At 34.8% G+C, this 25,048-nt stretch overlaps 2 protein-coding genes and 1 long non-coding RNA gene across 4 annotated transcripts; 1 reads left to right on the forward strand and 2 right to left on the reverse strand.

Moving 5' to 3' along the window:
- Positions 1-1,611: 1,611 nt before the first annotated feature.
- LOC145725848 (E3 ubiquitin-protein ligase UHRF1-like) lies at positions 1,612-20,018 on the reverse strand. Its single transcript, XM_081974741.1, has 11 exons — positions 19,689-20,018; positions 19,292-19,620; positions 13,347-13,502; positions 13,123-13,292; positions 12,878-13,061; positions 12,589-12,820; positions 2,979-3,066; positions 2,791-2,914; positions 2,452-2,734; positions 2,078-2,404; positions 1,612-2,022 (listed from the first exon to the last, which is right to left on the reverse strand). The coding sequence occupies exons 1-11, from the start codon at positions 19,845-19,847 to the stop codon at positions 1,861-1,863; spliced, it is 2,214 nt and encodes a 737-aa protein (XP_081830867.1). The 5' UTR covers positions 19,848-20,018; the 3' UTR covers positions 1,612-1,860.
- Positions 5,099-5,433, forward strand: LOC145725852 (uncharacterized). The gene is made up of 2 exons (XR_014177419.1): positions 5,099-5,157; positions 5,219-5,433. It is a non-coding gene; the product is annotated as an uncharacterized LOC145725852 (long non-coding RNA).
- Positions 20,019-20,796: 778 nt separating the features above from the next.
- Positions 20,797-24,714, reverse strand: LOC145725851 (uncharacterized). 2 transcript variants are annotated; one of them, XM_081974746.1, is made up of 3 exons: positions 22,073-24,714; positions 21,911-22,013; positions 20,797-21,861 (listed from the first exon to the last, which is right to left on the reverse strand). In XM_081974746.1, exons 1-3 carry the CDS (start codon positions 22,094-22,096, stop codon positions 21,749-21,751), a joined length of 240 nt encoding a protein of 79 aa, XP_081830872.1. In that variant the 5' UTR covers positions 22,097-24,714; the 3' UTR covers positions 20,797-21,748. The 2 variants fall into 2 exon arrangements, with proteins under 2 accessions (XP_081830872.1, XP_081830870.1); XM_081974744.1 differs by having other exon boundaries at positions 21,911-24,132.
- Positions 24,715-25,048: the final 334 nt, after the last annotated feature.

Below are 25,048 nucleotides of genomic sequence, written 5' to 3' on the forward strand. Positions count from 1 at the left end.
AATAACTTTCACATTACTGCAACTTAACATTTAAAAAAACTAAAAAAACATCCCGCGTTGAGGATAACCAAAAAAAAACTGATCATTCTCACAGCCAACGTATTTAAAAATATAAAAGTACCTAGATCAACGGGCTCCATATCCAGAAAAGAGTAAATTTAAAACCGCCTGCAACTTTGGGCTTTCAAACTCGTCACCCAACTTGTCTTTGTCAGTTATGTCTTCGCGACAATGAGGACACTGAACAGTGTCCTTGGTAGAATGTTTGGCAGCTGTTTGAAAACATGTCTGCAATTCACCGACTATTTACTGCAAAGTTGTCTTTCTAAAAACGCCAACAAACCTTGCACATGCTGTGTGCAGGAACATTGCGGGAAAGACGTGGGGTTGTAACCCATCAATACTGCGATGGATGTACACCATGATAGTGAGACCTACGATCACATTCGGCGCAGTAGTGTGGCACAGAAAAACCGAACTTGCCACAACAAGGAATACATTAAAGAAGGTGCAGAGACTTTCATATTTTTGCATAACGGGAGCAATGAGATCGACCCCCACGGCAGCACTAGAGGTAATTCTCGACCTCACACCGCTCCACATCATGGTGAGAAAAACTGCTTGGGGAGCACATCTCAGGTTGGATAAGGCCGGATTTAAAAGGAGGAGAGCACACAGCGCAAGGGACTCACTACCCACTGGCAGTGCACACCTCGCCGATCTCTCAACCGACGAAATCATCAGGAAGTTTAGTTTCGAAAAACCATTTCGAACGGAACTGAGACCAAGAGAGATTGGAGCAGAGAATCCATTCAAACATTGGGAAAAAATACCATAATATGGTATACGGACGGATCTAAAACTCCCGAGGAGACTGGAGCAGGAGTCTACGGGCCTCCCACCAAATACTCCGAACCCATGGGCCAGTTCCCTAGCATTTTTCAAGCGGAAATTCACGCCATAGAAAGGTTATTAATAGTGTTACGGTTTGGGCCTACTATGCTCGATACTCGATGAAACCGATGCGCCGCAATATCTGGCCGGGCGCGTGTTAAAGTAGGCCACAGTTAGGAAGCGACACCTGGAAGCATCTTTGATATTCGAGGCAAATCGCGAAGCGATTGGGAACGCGGTAAAGTTTAAATAGTGGAATAATTGTGGAATTATAGTAGTGTTTTTAATAGCTGAATTAATTATTGTACGGAGTGTTTTAAAGAGTAAATAAATTTATTAATTGTTCAGTTAAATTGACTTTGTGTAAACCCACGGGAAAATCGTAACAATAGGCCCGTTTTTATTGAGGCATTCCTGGCCTATGCTGTGCTGCGTCTTAATATGCGTGCGTACACTGTTTAATACATGAAACAAAAATCTGCCCTGCCTGTGTTGCGTCGCATGCGTCTCAATGTGCGCCTGGCCTGAGAGTTGCGTAAAACGTACACGTTATAGCCCGTAAAGTTACGTTACACAGCAATACGTTAAACCCCTTATTTTTGTATGTGCAGATGGTGAAATAACGACATATAAGGTTTTGCTGCCACTTAAAGTGTCTATTACCAACTTACCTGACAACTGAAAAACGCTGATACGTTCCCAAGTAAAACTAAGCTAGAAATGAAAATTTTCGTTTATTTTAAAAAAAATACTAGTAGCTAGTTAAAACGTATAAAAATGGCAAAACAAAAAAAAACATATTGCTACATCTAGTTTAACAAACTTAAGTGGCTGTGTTAAATAACTTTCACATTACTACAACTTAACATAAAAAAAAAACTAAAAAAACATCCCGCGTTGAGGATAACCAAAAAAAAACTGATCATTCTCACAGCCAACGTATTTAAAAATATAAAAGTACCTAGATCAACGGGCTCCATATCCAGAAAAGAGTAAATTTAAAACCGCCTGCAACTTTGGGTTTTCAAACTCGTCACCCAACTTGTCTTTGTCAGTTATGTCTTCGCGACAATGAGGACACTGAACAGTGTCCTTGGTAGAATGTTTGGCAGCTGTTTGAAAACATGTCTGCAATTCACCGACTATTTACTGCAAAGTTGTCTTTCTAAAAACGCCAACAAACCTTGCACATGCTGTGTCCGCATTTAAAAGTCATCGGATCGTAAATGAGTTGGACGCAAATACAGCAACAAAATTCTAGCTCGACTTTATCTAGAAACGCTTTCTTTCCTTGTTCCACAAAGGACAGGCACACGTTCCACACTTTTTCGTTCACCGTATCTTCTTTAATAGCCGTCAGAATATCCGCGTCCAATTCAAATTTGCTGACTTTCCTCTTTTTGTTGTCAGTGAGCATGTCAATCAGACTGGACTTTCGTTTCTGTCCTTTTTTTGATGCACTCTCCATCTCCTCCTTTTTTTGTTTAGCCTCCAGCCACCCATCCGGATACTATAACCTAAATGTATTAAAAGGCAACTAAAACTCGTGCAACTTACAATCATATCGTATTGTTTAGCGTGCTTTTCCCAGGGCGCAGGCGCTGGATCGTCCCTTCTGAACAGATAACGCCACACAATAAAACCGGATTTACCCTTTTCCGGGTAATACTTGACCACCTTGTATAAACCGTCATAGCGAAACCCATCTTCGGGGGCATACTTGGAATATTTGCCCAATCGAGAGCTGCGTATCACTCTAACAGGTTTACCATTTTTCCAATCTTCGGCCTCAGCCCCCTTTTTGTCGTCAAATTTTGCGTTACAATTTAAAGCCAACGCCCTAGAGAAATAGTTTTTCTTATTTTAACGCAGAAAAAAAAACAAAAAGACACCAACTTATTTGTTCTGGTCAGTGTTTGATCGCAACTTTGATTGCTAGTGCGTTTATTGCCAGACAAGTCGCGACCTCCCGCTCCCGTGTACAAAAACTCGTCGCCCCAATCTATGTCGTCTTCGTAACCTAAAAAAAGTATCGTTTTTGTTTTTTTCTGGCGAAATTAAAAATGAAATAACTAGTAACCGACCTCCGGACAGTACAACACTGTAAGCGCAGTCTGATTCTTTGCCATGAATTCCAGCTACAGGCGGACGATGTACTCCTGCTTCCGCTGCCTAATTCAGTTAGTCACTCATTAAATTTATTTATATTTTTTTCGGTTAAAAAATGACACATCTAGTATTCCGTTTTTGCGAACAAAAAAGTTATAATATTTTTTCAAAAAGGGTGATTTTCAACCAGGTATGTATAGTAATAACTCGAGTCCGGATTAAAAAGCACTAAAATCGTGAAAAAAAGCGCTTAAAAAGCTAATTAATTTTTCTCAAAAAGCAGAAAAAACTGTAAAAAAAATCTATTTTCAGAGATGCCAATTGAAGCTTTTAAACTGCCGCGGAAGATTTTAGACTGTTTTGGAAATTTGCATTCTCAAAATTTGTTTTAACTACTTAAGGAGCATTTGGAAGGTTTTGGAATGATTTAGAGACATTTGGAAACTCTTAGACGATTCTATTATTTTTTGGAAAATTTAGACAATTTTGTAATTTTTTGGAACCTAACCTAACCTAACCTTCTAGACTATAGTTGAAGAGCATTTGGAATCTTTTAGACCGTTTTGAAAAACTTCCGACCACTTTAGAAGCATTTTGGAGTTTCTGTAGTGTTTTGAAATCTTTTTAGATTACTTTAGGAGCATTGAAGATTCTAGACTGCTTTTAAGGCATTTGAAACCTTGTAGAGGGTTCTAGAGACTTTTGGAACCTTTTAAACTGCTCTAAAAGCATACGGAAACTTTTAGACTGTCTTGAAATGATTTTAGAGCTTCTAGGCTAGATGAAAAGCATTTGGACTGCTGTAAAAGCTTTTGGAATACTTTCAACTGCTTTAGAAGCCTTTTGGAGTTATTTCTGTAGTATTTTGAAATCTTTTTAGACTACTTTAGGACCATTTGGAAGGTTTCTAGAGAATTTAAAAAGCATTGAAGGTTTTTGGACTGCTTTTAAAGCATTTGAAAACTTATGGATTGTTCTAGAAACTTATGGAAGCTTTTAAACTGCCTTGAGAGCTTCTAGACTAGTTGAAGATCATTTAGAGCGTTCTAAAAGCTTTTGGAAGGCTTTCGACTGCTTGAGAAACATTTCGAGTTAATAGTTTTCGAGATATTTTCCAAAAACTACTTAGATGCACTTTTTACCGAAAATTAGTTCAAGAATTGAACACCCTGTATCTTGGTTATTTTTGGGAGTTCAGGGAGGTTTAACCAATCAAAAAAAAAAACGTTTTGAATTTCTCTTTTCAGTGGTGTAGAGCAAAAAATTGTGTACAGGGTGAGCAAAAATAATGACTTACTAACAATTTCGTGCACACCCTGTATCGAGGTTCAAACGTTACGTAGTTTGGTTTAGTGGTCCATTAAGAACAATTTTGCATTCTTGTAGTTTTTATGTAAATCTAACCGTTTTCGAAATATTACGCTTTAATTAAGGCGGCGGTCAGTATAGTAGGCCAGGAAAAACCTTCATTTGGACAAAATTTTGGTGCATTTTCCCAAAAAATCGCGAATAACTTGATTAGTTAAAACTTTCCATATAGACACATTAAATGATCGTAAGTAGCTAATGATTGGAGCTATCACGTGACGTTGAGCGGGCACCGCTAACTTGCCCCGTCTGGCCGCTAGGGGGCGTCATACTTGATTATCTTTTTTCGGACATTTTTCCAAATATCTCGAAAACGGTTTGAGTTAGCAGTGTGAAATTTTTTTCTTGTATGCCTCTCAAAGAGACGCAACTTTCATTAAATATAACATTTTACCGTACAAGGCACCGGTCGACCTTGAAAAATAAAAAACTACATTTTTGACATTTTTAGAGGGTAAGTAACCCTATAAATTTTTTTGGAAAATTTTTTAATTTTGAAAATTGTCTTTAACTGCCTTAGTTAGTTAAGGTTAATGGTAGAAATGTGACGTAAAGTGTCATTTGTCAAAATATAATTTTAAGGGGGGCCATGTCTTGAAAACTGTAAAAGTGACAAAATAGCGACATTTACAGCAAAACAGACACCAGATTTGTGTTCACTTGAGCATTTGTAAAGTGTAGAAACGTTGTAGACGGTTCTAGAAACTTTTGGAAGCTGCTAAACTGCTCTAGACTGTTTTCAAATCGTTTGAGAGCTTCTATAGACAAATTGAAAAACATTTGAAAGTTTTTAGACTGTTCTGAAAGCTTTTGGAAGCTTCAAGACTGTTTTGTAAGCTTTTGCAAGACATTTTGGAGCTTATATAGTGTTTTGGAATGTTTTTACATTTTCTTAGACTACTTTGAAGCATTTGGAAATTATTTGGTCAGTTTAAATTTGTAAATTAATACTTAACCATTTTCCAACAGATAATTGGTATGTTTTTGTCTCTCAGAAACCTTCAATATCTCAATATAGCTTGAAAAGCTTCAATTGTAAATTAATCAATACAAAAAATAGCAGCAAATAAGCACAAAAAGAAGAAAAAAGTGCCAAATGACGTTTTTTTTGCGTAAATTGTTCACATTAGATGTCAAAAGTTGGCTGCTTTTATTATTTAGGAAAATAAAAAATATTTTTTCGACGACTTACTTTGAAAGTACCTCATGTACGCTTCCATTTAGAAGCAGAAAGGGGTTATTTGCCGCGCGCGAGCAGAAAGAGAGATTTTCTGCTCTAGAGCGTTTTCGCTTTCTACTAACAATCTACTCACCAACTTTTTTCGGCGTTTCCATAACAACGCTTGACATACCTGTTTGAAATAACCACATTCCGTCAAAGTGATTTATCGGTGACAATGAGTTCGAGCGACGAAAATGATGCGAGTTGTCCTTCTAATCCACCCCACAGCAGTCGTCGAAAAAATATCGTCTATATTTCGAGCCAAAAGTACTTTTGCCGCTTTTACATGATTGCAGCGTTCGGCTTCGCCTAAAGCTGCAAATTTCATGTGCAAGCGGCAAATATATACTTTCCGCTCTTAATATAGAATATACTATTTTATGTGTGAACCAGGTGGAAAGATGAAAATTTTACTTTCCACCCGTGTGGAAAGTGAGTACTTTCCACAGTTTTAGGGTATTAAGAGTTTTAAGGTATTTTTCATTTTAGTGGTATTCAAACGCTCCCTAGCGGTAGATTTAAAAAGCTGAACAGTATTTTCTAAAGTTGGGCAAATCTTCCGAACCTTTCGAATTAGCAATTTCTGTTTGTGCAATAAGAGATCCTAAAATTAACATTTTCCTGATCTGACCCGATTGAATTTAAAATCATACTGCAAAGCAGTATCGTGTGTATTCTCATCCAACATTCAATCAAATCGTACAAATATGATTGAAGTCATCAGAAAAAGAAAGAAAATACCTTTCAAACGTCAAAAAAAAATCCAAACCACTCAAATTTGAAGCGAAAGCCACTCAAAAATCAGGAAAAATTTCGTCCTATTTTTCTGTGACAGTTTAACAAATTTGTTTGTGCGCTAGGTTATACAATTTTTAATTTGATTTTGAACTGAAAATTAGCATTATCAAATGTTTATGAACAATTAAAATAGGATTTGGAAAAGTAGTAGTCCATATTCCCACAAGAATCCAGCAGACTGTGACTCTAGTTAAGCCTCTGAAGATGTCAGGCAAATAACAACTTAATAAATATTTTGTGGAGATCGACTCTGAGTTTTGTTTTCACTTAAAATAGGAATGTTCAAGTAACTTTCTTTCTTCTTTCTTTCTTTTAAGTTCTACTTTGGAATTTACAGATTTTTGAAAGTTTTTGTCGAAATCGGTGTTGGCTAAATGTGTCATTATTTTAACAAATCTTGTTTACCATATAACCAATAGGATTATTAAAAAAAAAAAATTAATAATATACAGAATGCACCATTTAACCCTGCTTGACTAATTTTAAAATATAAAAACTGAATTATTATTTAATACGAAATTTAATTTAAATGAGTTCAAATGCAGGACCCTGTATAGTAATTTGTATTGCTACTCAATATAGGGTGGTTCAGTAAAAATCGTATGCTACGTGCAAATATTTATTGATCCTTTGTGAACCGGTTTCGGCCCTTTAGGCCATCATCAGCACTCAAATTGGTCAGTCACAGAACCGAAAGGTGTGACCCTTGAATAATATTGGGGTTACTCATCAAATAATATTAACAATATGCAATAATACTAATAATAATATAATAATCTGAATAATACGGCATAATCCAAGTAATACAGAATAATCCCTAATATGTATTGGGATCTCGAAAACGGTAAAAGCTACAGAGTCGGTTAAATGGGGAAAGTTTTAGAGAATTTTATGTGAAACTTATTTCCGGTTTCCAAATTAAATTATCTTTCTCCGTTTTCCGGAAAATTGGGAAAACGTCAGAGGCTAACACTCTTTAACAAAGCTAAAGAGAGTTTTGAAACTAAGACATTATTAAGGCACTTTTTTACGTAGAACACGATGACGTAATTAGAAAAAATGTATCGTCATTGGTTCCCGAGATATGGATGATATCTTCTTGAAGGCGGCCATAAGAATTTACAAAGTTATCATCCATATGTCGGAAACCAATGACGATACATTTTTTCTAATTACGTCAACGTGTTCTACGTCATAATGTCTTAGTTTCAAAACTCTCTTTGACGTTGTTAAAAAGTGCTGAAAATGCAGCCTCTGACGTTTTCCCAATTTTCCAGAAAACGGAGAAAGATAATTTAATTTGGAAACCGGAAATAAGTTTCACATAAAATTCTCTAAAACTTTCCCCATTTAACCGACTCTGTAGCTCTTACGGTTACAGAGATCCCAATACATGTAGAACCAATTTGGGACACACTGTATAATATCAGTATAATTTGGAATAATACAATAATACCAACATAATCTCAATAATATTGAATAATCCATAATAATTCTCCGTATACTCTCATTGTAAATATTTTTCGAAGTTGGTAAAAAAAAATAATTGTTCAAACATTAGTTTCGCTGTTATTTAGTATCCATATACTCTCATTGTTGAAATTCAATATCTCGATAACATGAAGACCTAGAGAGGCCAGTTTTGGCTCAATTTGTAGTATCTTTTATCATTTTTCTAATGACGTTTTAGCGAAATCTATAAAAATTATAATAACAAAGTTACAATCATTCAAAAATGGAAAAAATGGGTTTTTTGCAAAAAGTGCCATTTTGGTAATTTTTTTATTTTGCTTCAGGAAGGTTCCAATGCACAGCAAAGGACATATTTATACGAAAGAATCTTAAATTAAGTGAAATAAGTACAAAAAAAGCACTTTCAAATTTTTCATTTTTCAAAAAATTTTAAAAGGTGGTATCAGAAGTAATTTACTACTTTTTAAAATTCAATATCTCGGTAACATGAAGAGCTAGAAAAGCCAGTTTTGGCTCATTTTGTAGTATTTTTTATCCTTTTTCTAATGACGTTTTAGTGAAATCAATAAGAGTTCAAATAAGAAAGTTACATTCATTCAAAAATGGAAAAAATGCGATTTTTGCAAAAAGTGCAATTTTGGCAATTTTTTATTTTGCTCCAGGATGGTTCCAATGCACAGAAAAAGGCATATTTATCCTAAAGGATTTTAAATTAGGTAAAACAAGTAGAAAAAAGACACTTTAAAATTTTTCATATTTCAAAAAATTTGAAAATGTGGGGGGTATCAGAAGTAATTTTTTACTACTTTTTAAAATTCAATATCTCGGTAACATGAAAAGCTAGAGAGGCCAGTTTTGGCTCAATTTGTAGTATTTTTTATCCTTTTTCTAATGGCGTATTAGTGAAATCCATAAGAGTTTAAATAAGAAAGTTACAATCATTCAAAAATGGAAAAAATGTGATTTTTGCAAAAAGTGCAAATTTTGGCCATTTTCAATTTGCTCCAGGAGGCTTCCAATGCACAGCAAAGGGCATATTTATACGAAAGGATCTTAAATTAGGTGAAACAACTACAAAAAAAGCACTTTAAAATTTTTCATTTTTCCAAAAATTTGAAAAGGTGGTATCAGAAATAATTTTTTACTACTTTTTAAAATTCAATATCTCGGTAACATGAAGGCTAGAGAGGCCAGTTTTGGCGCATTTTGTAGTATATTTCATCCTTTTTCTAATGGCGTTTTAGTGAAATCTACAAGAGTTCAAATAAAAAAGTTACAACCATTCAAAAATGAAAAAAATACGATTTTTGCAAAAAGTGCAATTTTGGCAATTTTTTATTTTGCTCCAGGGGGGTTCTAATGCACAGCAAAAGGACATATTTATACGAAAGAATCTTAAATTAAATGAAACAAGTACAAAAAAAGCACTTTAAAATTTTTCATTTTTCAAACAATTTGAAAAGGTGAAAGGTATCAGAAGAAATTTTTTACTACTTTTTAAAATTCAATATCTCGGTAACATAAAGAAATAGAGAGGCCAGTTTTGGCTCATTTTGTAGTATTTTTTATCCTTTTTCTAATGACGTTTTAGTGAAATCAATAAGAGTTCAAATAAGAAAGTTACAATCATTCAAAAATGGAAAAAATGTGATTTTTGCAAAAAGTGCAATTTTGGCAATTTTTTATTTTGCTCCAGGAGGGTTCCAATGCACAGCAAAGGGCATATTTATACCAAAGGATCTTAAATCAGGTAAAACAAGTACAAAAAAGGCCTTTTGAAATTTTTAATTTTTCAAAAAATTTGAAAAGGTAGGAGGGGGTATCAGAAGTAATTTTTTACTACTTTTTAAAATTCAATATCTCGGTAACATGAAGAACTAGAAAGGCCAGTTTTGGCTCAATTTATAGTATTTTTTATCCTTTTTCTAATGGCGTTTTAGTGAAATCAATAAGAGTTCAAATAAGAAAGTTACAATCATTCAAAAATGGAAAAAATGTGATTTTTGCAAAAAGCGCAATTTTGGCAATTTTTTATTTTGCTCCAGGAGGGTTCCAATGCACAGCAAAGGGCATATTTATACGAAAGGATCTTAAATTAGGTGAAACAACTACAAAAAAAGCACTTTAAAATTTTTCATTTTTCCAAAAATTTGAAAAGGTGGTATCAGAAGTAATTTTTTACTACTTTTTAAAATTCAACATCTCGGTAACATGAAGAGCTAGAGAGACCAGTTTTGGCTCAATTTGTAGTATTTTTTATCTTTTTTCTAATGACGTTTTAGTGAAATCTATAAGAATTCTAATAACAAAGTTACAATCATTCAAAAATGGAAAAAATGTGATTTTTGCAAAAAGTGCCATTTTGGCAATTTTTTATTTTGCTCCAGTAAGGTTCCAATGCACAGCAAAGGGCATATTTATACCAAAGCATCTTAAATTAGATGAAACAAGTACAAAAAAAGGACTTTAAAATTTTTCATTTTTCAAAAAATTTAAAGGTGGGGTATACAGTAATTTTTTACTACTTTTTAAAATTCAATATCTCGGTAACATGAAGAGCTAGAGAGGCCAGTTTTGGCTCAATTTGTAGTATTTTTTATCCTTTTTCTAATGGCGTATTAGTGAAATCTATAAGAGTTCAAATATGAAAGTTACAATCATTCAAAAATGGAAAAAATGCGATTTTTGCAAAAAGTGCAATTTTTTATTTTGCTCCAGAAGGGTTCCAATGCACAGAAAAAAGCATATTTATACCAAAGGATCTTAAATCAGGTAAAACAAGTACAAAAAAGGCCTTTTAAAATTTTTCATTTTTCAAAAAATTTTAAAAGGTAGGAGGGGTATCAGAAGTAATTTTTTACTACTTTTTAAAATTCAATATCTCGGTAACATGAAGAGCTAGAGAGGCCAGTTTTGGCTCATTTTGTAGTATTTTTTATCCTTTTTCTAATGGCTTATTAGTGAAATCCATAAGAGTTCAAATAAGAAAGTTACAATCATTCAAAAATGGAAAAAATGGGTTTTTTGCAAAAAGTGCCATTTTGGCAATTTTTTTATTTTGCTTCAGGAAGGTTCCAATGCACAACAAAGGACATATTTATACGAAAGAATCTTAAATTAAATGAAACAAGTACAAAAAAAGGACTTTAAAGTTTTTCATTTTTCAAAAAATTTGAAAAGGTGGTATCAAAAGTAATTTTTGACTACTTTTTAAAATTCAATATCTCGGTAACATGAAGAGCTAGAGAGGCCAGTTTTGGCTCATTTTGTAGTATTTTTAATCCTTTTTCTAATGACGTTTTAGCGAAATTTATAAGAGCTCAAATAAGAAAGTTACATTCATTCAAAAATGGAAAAAATGCGATTTTTGCAAAAAGTGCAATATTGGTAATTTTTTATTTTGCTGCAGGAGGGTTCCAATGCACAGCAAAGGGCATATTTATGCCAAAGGATCTTAAATTAGGTGAAACAAGTACAAAAAAAGCACTTTAAAATTTTTCATTTTTCAAAAAATTTGAAAAGGTGGATGGTATCAGAAGTAATTTTTAAATTTTTTACTACTTTTTAAAATTCAATATCTCAGTAACATGAAGAGCTAGAGAGGCCAGTTTTAGCTAATTTTGTAGTATTTTTTATCCTTTTTTCTAATGACGTTTTAGCTAGCGAAATCTATAAGAGTTCAAATAAGAAAGTTACAATCATTCAAAACTGGAAAAAATGCGATTTTTGCAAAAAGTGCAATTTTGGCAATTTTTTATTTTGCTCCAGGATGGTTCCAATGCACAGAAAAAGGCATATTTATCCTAAAGGATTTTAAATTAGGTAAAACAAGTAGAAAAAAGACACTTTAAAATTTTTCATATTTCAAAAAATTTGAAAATGTGGGGGGTATCAGAAGTAATTTTTTACTACTTTTTAAAATTCAATATCTCGGTAACATGAAGAGCTAGAGAGGCCAGTTTTGGCTCATTTTGTAGTATTTTTAATCCTTTTTCTAATGACGTTTTAGCGAAATTTATAAGAGCTCAAATAAGAAAGTTACAATCATTCAAAAATATTGGCAATTTGTTTATTTTGCTCCAGGAGGATGAATATATGATAATCCTCATATTATACAGGGTGATTCCAAAGTTGGTGCTTTCCTTTCACCTGCGAATAGGGCTTCAAAAAATAAGTTTTTTTTCCTTTGACGCTTTTTCGAAATATGAACAATAACGAAGATACAGGGTGTCAAAATTTTACTGAAAAAACACAAAATAAAAAATAACTTAAATTTAATTTTAACTAACTACAGGTTATTCTTTATCATCAGAGATAAACATAAACAAAAGATTTCAGCCGCCTTTGAACTAAGTTTTAATAATTTGACAATTTAAATTAAAACAGCATTTAATTTTAGGCACGCATTAAGATGGTTTTTATTTTTTTACTCGAAAGCGGTGCGTCGTAGCAAAAAATAATATAAGGGGTTTTATTTTTAGAATTGAACAAGGAATTTAATAAAAATTTTATGTTAAAAAAAAACTAGAAGGGTAATATTTTTTTCGAAAATGTTTTTAAAAAATTATACGCGCGCCACTGGTAAACGCGAAAAAATTTTTGTTTCTTGAAAAAATTTCCTTTCCACGTAGCTACTGACACCTACAAGATTTTTACTGAACCACCCTGTGTTCTTCACCGGGCATTACTCCCTAATCTACTTAATATAGATTTTGAAAACTTACCCCAACTCGATATTTCCAACAAAAACCAACTTCGACCCCAGGAATAGGGCCCACATGTGACTTGGACACTTTATCGTTGGTCTTAGTGAAACCAACGCAAGCCATGCCGCGGCCCCAGTCTTTTTTGGTTTTTGACGTGTTACTCGGCATGTTTTGTTTCTTTTTGCTCACTTTCAACTTTTCTCCCGCCTTTACTATTTGCGAATCGTCCGTTTTGCACGAAGGGCAATACCTATTGGAACAACAGACACTTAGAACGAGTTTGGAAAAAGTTGCGGGAACAGTTTACCAATCGTCGTCTGGAATTTGTTCCAGAGGAGGGTTCAAGCATTCAATGTGGAAACCCAATTCGCACTCGTCGCACAAAATTATTTTGTCCCAGTTCTGTTTACCCGCGCACACGTTACACCCGCATTCTCGGCACAGTTTGTTCAGGTCGTCTTTACATTTTTTACAGTGATACGGGTACTTTCCTTATTTTTGAAAAGTGAAAAGTGAGTTTTTAGTTGAATTTCTATGTACAATGTATCTTACGCTGTTTATGTGTGCGAGGCTTGTCACTTTGCTCAGCTAATAGGGTTGGAGTTTCAATCCTCATACACTCTTGAATAAACTTGATATTGCAATCGATCATTCTTTCGTCGCCTATGCAAATACTCCCTATTATGTCCACGCTGTCCACTTTGTCTAAGTGAAGGTCGTACCTAAATTAACTGGATGATTACCCGGATGAATACAGAATTAGGCAAACGCCCTACCAAAAACCTCGTTCTTTAGGCGCGTCAATGTTAAAGTTAGCCAGAACTGTCATGCCTGGCTCTAATTCGGGAATTTTAAAAGTGTAATAACTCCTAGGTCGTACATTTTCAAATGTGGCATCTTCCTCAAAGGGAAGTACACTAGTGTGGGCCGCGCTACAAAAATAAATACAAATTAAAGCTGAATTAAAAAAAAAATTTTGACAAAGCATGAATAATTTATTATTAATATATACAGGGTGGTCCAGTTTTAAATGTCAATAATTCCCCAATCGATAGCCCATCAAAAAATAAGTTGACACGCATTATGTCATTTTCCTGAAGAACGCTTCCTAAGGAAAACACAGACCTTCAAAATTTTTGCTACAACTATCAGACAGTCAGACTAATTTTATTCTTAAAATTAAAGTTTTAGACTAATATCGTAACATTTAATGCCAAAATTGTTTACTTTCATCAATGGAGAGTCTGAAACTTAACTTTTACTATAAAAATAGTTTCAATTTCGATTTTTCAGTCTTAAAGCACAGTGAAGCGTCTAGAAGTCAAATTAATACTGATAAAGCATGAAATGGCATATTTAAGCCTACGAAAAATGTAAAAATAGTTTTTTAAGTCTGCTGTGTCAAAAACTTGGTGAAGATAACCCTAAAACTCGATTTACCAAGCTGAAAGCAGTTTTAAAGCCCTAAAAATGGTCCAGAGTTCTAAGAAAATGAAAAGCAAAGCAAAAAAAACCTGAAAAGTTAGTCTTCAAGTCAATTTTCATGAATCTAATATAAATATCCTGTATTTAAGACTATTTTCAAGCCTAAATTTTTTAAATGTATTTTCAAATTATGAAAACTTACTTCAAATGCAAAATTTAAGCCTTTGATGTCACTTTTCATTAGTTCAGAGTCACTTTTTGGTGTCCAAGTCAATTTTCAAGGTTGAAATGTGTAAATTTGTTGTAAAAAATTTTAGAAAAAGTAGTTTTTCATGGCTACAAGTCAGTTTCCACAAGTTTTTCAACTTATCTGACTACAAAGATAGTTTGTAAGCCTCTCAAGTAAATTTTCACTGTTTTCAAGACAAGTTTTTTGTTGGGTTGGGTTGGTTTTGGGTCTTTAAACGTAATTACTCAATTTTTTCGTAAACAAAACTTCAAATCAGAGTTTTGTAAGAGATACTTATTTTGTAAAATTGAAAAAGTAAAAAAAAACGGAAAATTTTGAAAAATATTCAGTGACATAGAATATAAGGCAGAAAAATGAAAACCATCTTTTTGTATTTACACCACTGGACAGTTTCGATTAATGGAAGTATTAATTTCATATGTATTTGTTCTAAATTTGATTAAAATTGCTCCAGCGGTCTGACAGTTATGACAAGAAACTGATTTTTTAAACTGAACATTTATGGACTGTATTTTTCTTGGGAAGCACTTTTCAGGAAAATGACATAAAATGTATGTTAACTTATTTTTTAACGGGCTATAGAATGGTGAATTATTGACATTTAAAACTGGACCACCCTGTATATAGGTATATAAACAATCTTTATTTCATTACGAAATAGGCTATCGACCGGAATGGTCTTTCTGTCCTTGTGTACATTTGTTGGTTTAGGCTTACTTTAAGTTGTGGTATAATTAATAATCTAAAACAAAGTATTACAAAAATTTATCTTAACCTAAAATTACATTTTGTTACATTTATCATTGTCTTGTTGTGTTGTGTTATGTTTGTAAGTGTTCGAGTAGAGTCGTCGATGGAGAAAGAAAACGAGATTGTCTTGTCTGTCTTGTGAGGCAAAGAGAATTTAGTATGGTCCAGTTCTGTTGGTTGTTTTTCCATTTCGATTGAATTCGTATTAGTCTTTCTGTTATTCTAGTTAAGATTGTGCGCTGGTACAGTAACTCATTTTGAGGATTGTGGAGTGAGTTTTGGGGATGTCTTATCCGTGTTATCAGTCTTAGGGCGATTTGTTCGGTTGTTTGTATGTGTCGTTTAGTTCTTTCTGAAGCGTTTGCCATGAGTACGTTGCCATAGTCAAATAGTGATCTACAGATTGCTTTGTAAATTTCTGTAGCCGTCTTTGTCCTAATTCCTTTGTTCTTGTAGGTCAGTGAGCGAAAATGTTTGGTTCTTTTTGTCATTTCTGTTCTGATGTTTTGTACATGTTTTGTGAATTTAAGTTTATGGTCCATCGTAATGCCGAGGTATTTTGCGTAAGATCTTGGTTCAGTTATGTGGCCGTCTACTGTTATGGTAGGAGAGTTTATGTTAATTCTGTGATTGGAAAGCAAAAGCTGATTTTTTGTCGCGTTAGGTATTAGTCTCCATTTATAAAACCATGTCAGTGTGTTGTTTGTGAGTGACTGGAGTCTGTTTACCGCTTTTTCAGTAGTCTTATCATGGACAGTGAGGGTGGTATCGTCAGCGTATTGTAGTATGTATGCCGTTTTGTCTATTTGTGTTTTGTTTTGTAGGTTGTGATTGTATATGTCATGGCAGTAAACATTATAGAGAAAAGGCGAAAGCGGTGAACCTTGAGGTAGTCCTTGTTCTGGAGAGAAAGGAAAGGAAAGGAAATCGTCTATTTTCTAACAAGTCTTTGATGATGTAAAGTAAGTATTTGGGAGTTTGAAGTTCGTATAGTTTGTACAGTAAACCCTTATGCCAGACACTATCAAAGGCTTTGTTGATGTCCATAAATAAACATGCTGATTTGCCGTCGTTAAGGTGAGTAGTTTGGATGTTGTTTGTTAAGACAAAAAGTAGATGAATAGTGGAGTGATTCTCTTTGAAGCTGGGATATGTTGTCCAATTAATTTTTGCAGTCTGTTTTTTATTATATGTTCGTAAACTTTGCTCAATACCGGGAGTAATGTTATTGGTCTGTAGTTTTGTGTTTGTGTGTTGTCCAGTCCGTTTTTTGGTATGGGAATAACTATGCCATTTTTCCATGTTTTTGGAATTTTGTTTGTTGCAATGCAGTGGTTAAGTTGGGTAAGGATCAGATTGTGGGCTTCTTGAGATAGGCTTTTAAGTATTTTGGCTTTTATTTTGTCTTTTCCCGGTGTATTATTAATAATATTAACGTTTTTGGATTAAATTAGTACCAAGTTTGGCATAAACCAATTACAAAACCTTAATATTTTTTTTTGTAAATCCCGAAAAACAGTGTAAAACTAAATTAAACCATAAAGTGTCCTACATCATTGAATTCAGGATAAAAAGTACTCTCAGAATCTAACACAAAAACATCAGGATCGTATTTAAAGAAACGAAGTTGATGACGGTTCCATAAAGACGAAACGTCGAAATTAAAAACTGATGACGCCACTTGAAAGTGCATTAAAAATTGCTATGGGGAAGTGTCTTTGTTTTTGGTTTAAGTCCAATATTAACGTCACAAAAAACGCAAAATAAAAAAATTTACTTTTTTCAAAATATCTCAAAAACTAAAAAACAAATTGACGTTCTCTAAAGGTAATTTTATTAAGGCTATGATTAGGCAACTTTCTTCCCATTTAACCAAATCTGTATCCCTAACCGTTTCCTTACCCTGGACACACTGTATACTAGTAACTGTAAACGATACAAATCAAAATAGGATAGAAAACTACAAAAATTAAGATAAATTGCTTTGAACTGCTCAAACTCCCATAAGAACGAATGTTGGCAGAGAATTTCGATCAGCTGTTTTATGGCATTTCGTTGGACCCCCTTATGTACAGGGTGTGCCATTATAAACGGCTCCCCCTTTAACTTTGTTGTTTATGATTTTTTCAAAAGTTGTAGAATTTGTTCTAAAGATTTGAATGCAACTTACTTGAATTATACAAGATGTCCCAAAAAAGTGTGATAGACCCGAGAGGTAAACTGCTGAGTACAATTTTGTACGCTAATTCCTAATATGCCAATAATGTCCACTAATTCCTTGTAATGCCCAGTAATTCCCAAAAACTAACCTAACCTAACTTTACCCACTAATTTTCTGAATTACCACGCCTGGAAAGCCCGAAAAAACCTTTTTTAATAAGAAAATATGCTTGCAACAATTTAACCGGAAGTAGATATCAACTGCTGCTTAATTTAAATGAGACACCTTGTATATTATTGCATTTTTGGATACTACGTCATATTCTAGACATGTTTCGTGTATTAATGTCATACGTTTCTGAGATATTTACCGTTCTATGTAAAATTTAATATTTTCAGTCTCCAAAACAATAATTTTAATTTATTCATATCAAGAAACGTTTTTTCCTGGGTTTTTGTGTTTTGTCTTGTTATACAAGGTTTGTTCTAAGAATGGGTGAAGAAAAACGATAAAATATATTATACAGGATGGTCGAAAAAGAGCTCAAGAGGTCAGTTCTAAAAAAGGACGTTTTTAATTTGAACACTCCTTTTGTCTGATTCTCTGTTCAAAATTAAGGTAAGTTTGTATTAGGTCACTTATTTGAAACATTCCTCTTTAAATTGATACATTGAACCACCCTGTAACTGTTAAAATAATCGAGTTATTGAAGGTTAAAGTAGTAGCTGTCAAATTCAGTCAAAACTGTTCTTTATTGTCAAACAACTCGTTTGCAACACTTTGTATAGACTTTTATATATCAGCGGATAGAAAATATAATGGGCTTTTCAAAAAATGGCTATTTGTGTTGATAGGGTGCTTCGTTTGGCCACCAGAGGGCTCCAAAGCTAACTAAACGTTTTCTTGACTGTAACCACTCTAACTTATTTGAGAATTTTTTTTTAAATCGGTCAGGTACGGCCCTGATATTTGGCACAAACCTAGCACAATGTCAAATTAGGGGGGCTGTAGCAAAACTGTAGAAATAAAATCATTAAAGTCGATTTTCGCTTGCACTAAGTGGCCAATATAACGCAAAACCATTGGAATAGTGGAGGCTTATCAGGCAAATTTGACCCTTACGAAAATAGTCATTTGCAAAATCGATTTTTCCTAATTTTCCAGGGTCAAATTAGGCCTAACCAGTCAAAAAGTGTTTCTGGGGCACCCTGTTTGTAAACCGTAAATACCACGCGTATTTCTAACACTTTGTATATATTTTTATATGTCGATGGACAGCCAATAAAATGAGCTTTCCATTGGCGTAGAAAAGTCGATTGGTTAGTGGTACCGTTTAGCCACTAGAGGACGTCAACTTTGACCAATTTTTTTTGGTGTAACCTTTTGTTTAATATTTAAAAACCCGCTTAATTGCACTATTTTTGCTACAGTTTTATACGTCAATGGAAAGCCAATGGAATGAGCTTTCTAAAAACTTCCCAACATGGGTTGATAGGTTAGACGGTTTGGCCGCTAGAGAGCGTCAAAGTTCACTATCTTTTTTATGACTTTTTTCGTGCACCCTTTTGTTCAATCTCCAATAACTCGTTTATTTGCACCATTTTTAGTAGTGTTTTATATGTCAATGGATAGCCAATGCAATGAGCTTTCTAACAGTCTCCCAATTTGAATGGATAGGTTAGACAGTTCAGCCGCTAGAGGGTGACTAATTTTTCCATGACTTTTTTGGTGCATTCTTTCGTTCAATCGCCAATAACCAGCTTATTTGCCACACTTTGTATAAACTTTTATATGTCAATGTAAAGCCAATGAAATGAGCTTTCTATTGAGGTATAAAAGTTGATGGGTTAGGGGTACAGTTTAGTCACTAGAGAAGGTGAAAATTTTTAAAAGTCCAATTACAAAATTCATAATTTTTCATTGTATTCCTATTTAAATTTGAATGGTAGATGTAGGTATAAAAAAAATTATTATTTAGATCTTTACTTAAAATTGGTCAATTATTGGTGCAGTGGCCCTACCAAGATTATCATAATTAAAGCAATAACTGTTTACAGCAAATATAAAAATCATAATTGGGATTAATTCAAACTCAATTAGCTTCACTTTATTAAAGTTGTTATCTCTAAAGTTACCTTTTAATCCTGAAAACTAGCTTATCTTCCTCTACTTCATCATGTTCTTTCTTCAAAATTTGATCCACAACTCCCTCAAACCAAGCCCCGCTATCTAAAGTTCGTACATCAACCAAGTCTCCTACTTTATAATACTTTGACTCAGCCTCAACCAATTTAACAGTTTCCTCCTTTATAGTAGGGTTGGGACTTTCTTTGGCTGTTGACATATTTTCCTCTGCTTTTAATTTGTTTTCATCTTTCTGAGGCTCCACAAACGGTCGCCTTATAAGGATAATAACATCATTGGGCAAAACCGAATAGTCATTCAGAATCTGACCATCGACTAACTGCAAAGCATTATTGATGAAAGACACCACAAATGGTTTCGATTACACCAATTGCTACTAGTACTCACTTCTTTGCCTCTATAAAAGAGACGTTGCACTTCTGGTTTCACGCTGACTTCTTTTTGAATAAGTTTCCTCAGTTCTTGGATGGAAGTCGTTTTGGATAGTGTGATTATAAACTCCTTTTTTGACTCTTCAAGCCAATCTGCTTTAACCCTTATATACATTGTAAAGAAGATTGCTAAACAAGCACAAGTTTATGTTTACAGTAACACAGGAAATGTGTGTATCAAAACAAATAAACGACACTGGTCTGTTGCAAAAGGATGCAAAGTTTAATGTAAGTAAAGGCAAAGGCGCCAAACTGACCAAACAGTAAACACAAACAACCGCCAAATTAATAAAAGATAGGTTAGGGACAGAATCAAGTTTGTTCTTCTTCTTCTTTTCAATTTCATCAGCCTCGAGGACTATTCGGCCTGATTCTTGTGGAACTTGAAAAGGGCCACACTTTGTTGAGTTTTCATACAGGATTTTGTTGGATTGTGCAATGTTATTCGGGTTTTTCTAAATTTTGAGTAGAAAGTGGTTCCAGAGTACAGCGTTCATATAGGGTAAGCAGATTGGCAATTTTCCTATCTAACTTACTGTTGAGACATTCCGTCCCTAAGGAATGGAAAATGGCTCTCATCTCCTCCATTCACAAAAAAGGAAATAAACTGGACTGCAATAACTATCGGGGCATCTCGGTTACAAGCACATTGAGCAGACTATATGGTAGAATTTTACGTGATCTCATTGAAGAGGATTATAAAGGAAAAGAAGAGGAAGAACAATGCGGTTTCAGAGCAGGAAGATCATGTACAGACAACGTGTTTACTCTAAAACAAGTTATAGAGAAGAGAAGTGCTAGAAACTTGGAAACGCACCTAGCATTTGTTGTCCTAGCAATCCAACATTAATCACACCTACGTAACAGCCCTTAAAGAACTATATAGGGAATCAAAATCAAGAATTAGGGTAGGCAAATGTGTCACTGAAGAGCTTATGGTGAATAAAGGATTGCGTCAAGGATGCTGTGTCTCTCCCACTCTTTTTAAAATATACATAGCGATGGCACTAAAAAACTGGAAAAGAAAGGTCCAGGGAATGGGAATAGAAATTGATGATGGTTGCTTGTTTACCCTACAGTTCGCAGACGACCAAGTCATAGTAGCCAATGATAAAGAGGATGTGCAGTACATGATGCGAAAGCTAATAGAGGAATACAGAGAATGGGGCTTAACAGTCAACATAGCCAAGACAAAGTATCTATGTGTGGGAACTCAGGACGGAAATTTGGAACTGGACAATGGCCAAGAAATCCTTCAGTGTCAGGAATATGAATATCTGGGCATTACATTCGACAACACAGGAACAGATGTAAAAGAAATCGGAAAGCGAATAGTCAAAGCCAAAAAAGTAATCGGAGCTCTGAATGGAATCCTATGGAGCAAAGAAATAACCAAGAAGCGGAAATTTAATATCTATGAGGCAATGGTAAAAAGCACCCTCCTATATGGATCAGAAACCTGGAGAATCTCAGATAGACACAAGAAAAGAGTTGAGGCAGTTGAAATGGATGCAATTAGGAGATCGATGCGCATTTCACGAAGAGAAAGAATAAGAAACGACATCATAAAACAACGGATGGGAATAGAAGACGCAATAACACAGGATATCGAAAACAAGCAACTTACGTGGTACGCACACGTGGAAAGAATGTCAAATACCCGATGGCCTAAAAGAGTACTTCATTGGCAACCAATCGGCAGAAGAAAACGAGGAAGGCCAAAACAGGAGTGGCAGAAAACCATGCATAAATGCATGAGTGAGAGAAATCTAACACCTGAAGATTGTGAAGACCGAAGAGGCTGGAAATTAGGTGTCGGACAACGTCGAAAGACGTTCTAAACCGGCCTATATATATATACTTACTGTTGAGTCATGGCAGAGGGAGTACAGGCAGAGTAAACTGAATTCACTTTATTGAACGACTGACAACTTTAACAAACTACTTATCAACAATCACTTGCACTAGCATTCATAAGGTGCAGGTGCAAACCCAACAACTCCTCCCCTACTATAGCTAGGAGTCCCGACACCGATGTCGACATCCCGCAAGAGTTCGGTAGTCCACTGGCCTCTTACAAGAACATCTTGGTTGATTCCGATTGGTGTACTGCTCCTGGTTAGTGGTGCCTGAAGAATCATCTTGTAGGTGTGTGTATTTGATGATCATTGATGTTACCTTGGTTGCGCTCAATAACTGGAGTTAAATGAGATGGAGAGGGAATTGGAAAGTCAAAATTCGTATTGCATCTAGAAGTGGTATCCATGCTGCGTTTCCAGATCTGATTGAAATGTCTACGATGAGTATCACCTCCTACTCCAACTTCAGCAATGCAGTTACCGATGATGCTCCGTATGGTACCATTTACGTGGCTTCCATTCCACAATGCAATCATTACCTTTTCAAGCTTGTTGAATTGTAGTTCAAACCACTATGACTGCGCCAAAATGTTGGGTCGTGGCAGAGGGAGCACAGGCAAAGTAAACTGAATTCACTTTATTAACCGACTGACAACTTTTACATACTACTTATCAACAATCACTCGCACCAGCAATCATAAGTTGCAGGTGCAAATCCAACAACTTACAAGTTTTCACTCGCTGCTTGACATAGACTAGTTAGATTTGGGCATAAGCTTGGAAATAGATTAGTGTTTAGATGGATTTGAATTCCAGCCGAAATGGCCCCCGGAATAATAATTCAGAGAGTGCAAACTTGGTTCCAGAGAGAATAGAGCATACTTATACTTATACAGATAAAGGTCCTTATATAGTCTCTAGGTCTGTTTGCAGAGGCGATCCCTGACTGGTTTCCAACTCAGAAACAGCAAATGTCAACTTTCATTGGTTGAATGCTCACGTGACTATGACGTTTCCCTCTGCGAACAGACCTATTGTTGAAGGTCTTCAGAAGAATATTGGCTACCTTCATCCAATAGCGTTAGGAAAAAAGCTCAAATATAATAACGTTAAGAATATTCTGGCTATACAGAAAAAAGGAAAAACAGAGTTGCTATTGAATTCACTACGCATAAGTATGCAAAAAACTTTTTGAGTAATGATATATTAAGGACAGAAAATCTAAAAGTTTATATTCCTGCTTAGCTTCTTGCAAAGGTATTGCTAGAGGCATAGAAAAGAATTTGTCTATGGAGGAGCTCTGATGTGCTAAAACCACACCACCAATTCTTGAGGCTAGAAGGATGAAAAAGAGAGTAAAAGATGGTGAAGAAATTAAGTGGGAAGATTTATTTTGTCCGCTCACAGGTTGATCTATACATCCTCCTTTCAATTCAGTGTGTTACAATTGTCTACGTTATGGACACCTTGCCAAAAAATGCAGTGTGCAGAAAAGCATAGTACAGAGAGCTGTACTAAAAAACCTTAATGTGTTTATTGTGAAGAGGACCATATGGCGACTGATAGAAGATGTCCAGAGTACCAGAGGCAAAAAGAGATTGAAAAAACAGAAAATATTTCATACTTTGAAGCAAGGAAAAAGCATTCCAAAAATGAAGCAAAAAAATCTGATAAATCGCAGGGGACAATGCAAGGACCTAGGGAAGGGTATACCAGGCTCACCCATCCTAGAGAATTCCCACAATTACGTTAGCAAGAATTAACACCTATTCAAAGTGTCTCAAAGGGGTAACTTAATAAAAAATGAAACACCACAGGAGCAAAGCAGAAAATATTCAGAAATTACTCAACGTAAGAGGAAACTTCAATCCCCAATTTCTCCGGTTTTAAACTTTTCAAACGAACCACATAGACATAATGCTTGTTTCCCTCATCTTGTAGAATTCCTACTACAGGACTAATCTTGGAAGAACCTGAAGTAACTATTGATTTAGCGACTTTGATGAAAAGTGTTATTCTCAAATCAAGATTCTAGCAAGAACAGAAGGAATTGTTCTTGTATACAAGAGATAAACTAAGTAGTGGGTGATAAGCCCATGATGACCAACTTACAGGAGTTACTATTGAAATTGCTGAGACTGCGGTATCAGACAAGACTGATGACTCTACTTTCTAGAACAATGAACGGCAATCATAAACTTAAAATTATTCAATGGAATATCAGGAGTATAAGGCCAAACCATGAAAATTTGCTGAATCTGATAGATGTTGATTAACAGAAACCTGATGTTGTATTATTGAACGAAACCTTCTTAAAATGTGAACACAAATTTGATATTCAAGGTTTTGACTGTCGGGAAGATGGAAAAGGAGGAATTGTCACATCCATTTAGCGTTACCTCTAAAAGTTCAAATGTTAACTGTCAAGATCACAAAATTAGCAATTTGTAAGATGTATTGTCCTCTTGATGTGTACATTACAGTTTCAAAATACATGCACATTATTAATGCTTTGGGCTCTGATTTTATTTTGTGCTTCCAAAAGATTTTAAAGCACTCAACAGAACAGGAGCTTTAATTCTGAATACTGGGCTAACTACAAGGATAGTACCCCCTGGGCAGAATAAGAGCTGTCCAAACATCTCTATAGTTTCTTCAAATTTAGCTCTTAGAGCGAGTTGGAACACCATAGAAGATACAGGTAATAGCGATCACTTGCCAACAGTTTGTATGTTGGAGGGAGCACAATGTAGACTAAATGATGTAAATAACACCCAAATTGGATTAAATACAGACAACAATGTGATAAGGTGGTTAGCAGCTGGGAACAGTGTAAGGATGCAATTCTTGAAGCAGCAGAAGAAAAGCGAAAAGGAATCAGCAAGCCAAGATGGTGGAACTCACAATGTGAAGAGGCTGCAAGCAACAGAAGAACTCTGCCCTACAAAAATATATAAGGAAGCCAAGTGAAGATAATTGTTATGAATACAAAAATAAAATGACTGTAGCAACCAGACTATTCAGGAAATTAAAGAAGGCCAATTTTATTCAATTTACAGAGTCTTTTGAATAGACATTCTCATTTGGTGGGGTTTGGAGGGTTGTGAAGAAATTGAATAACAGTTCATTAACGTCTACTCCAGATATTGAAAATACAGAAGATGTTTGGGAGGATACTTTGAACAGGCTTGCTCCTCCATCTACTAGAAATGCTAGTGCCAATGGTATCCACAAAGATTTCACAAGGGAGGAACTGGACTCCTTAATGGGGAAAATCAAGAGGGGCACCATGATTGCACAGCTGCCAGATAGTGTGATGGTTTTTTGAGTGTGTTTAATGACATACCAGATCAACCAGAGAAGGAGTATTCCAGATGAATGGAAAACAGTTTTGATTGCTCCCATTACCAAGATTGGAAAGGATCTTTATTTCGTGAATGATGTCGGGGCTTTGATG

Source organism: Ips typographus, linkage group LG3 (genome assembly GCF_016097725.1).
Source record: "Ips typographus isolate SLU linkage group LG3, UJ_Ityp_2.0, whole genome shotgun sequence".
NCBI classification, from domain to species: Eukaryota; Metazoa; Arthropoda; class Insecta; order Coleoptera; family Curculionidae; genus Ips; species Ips typographus.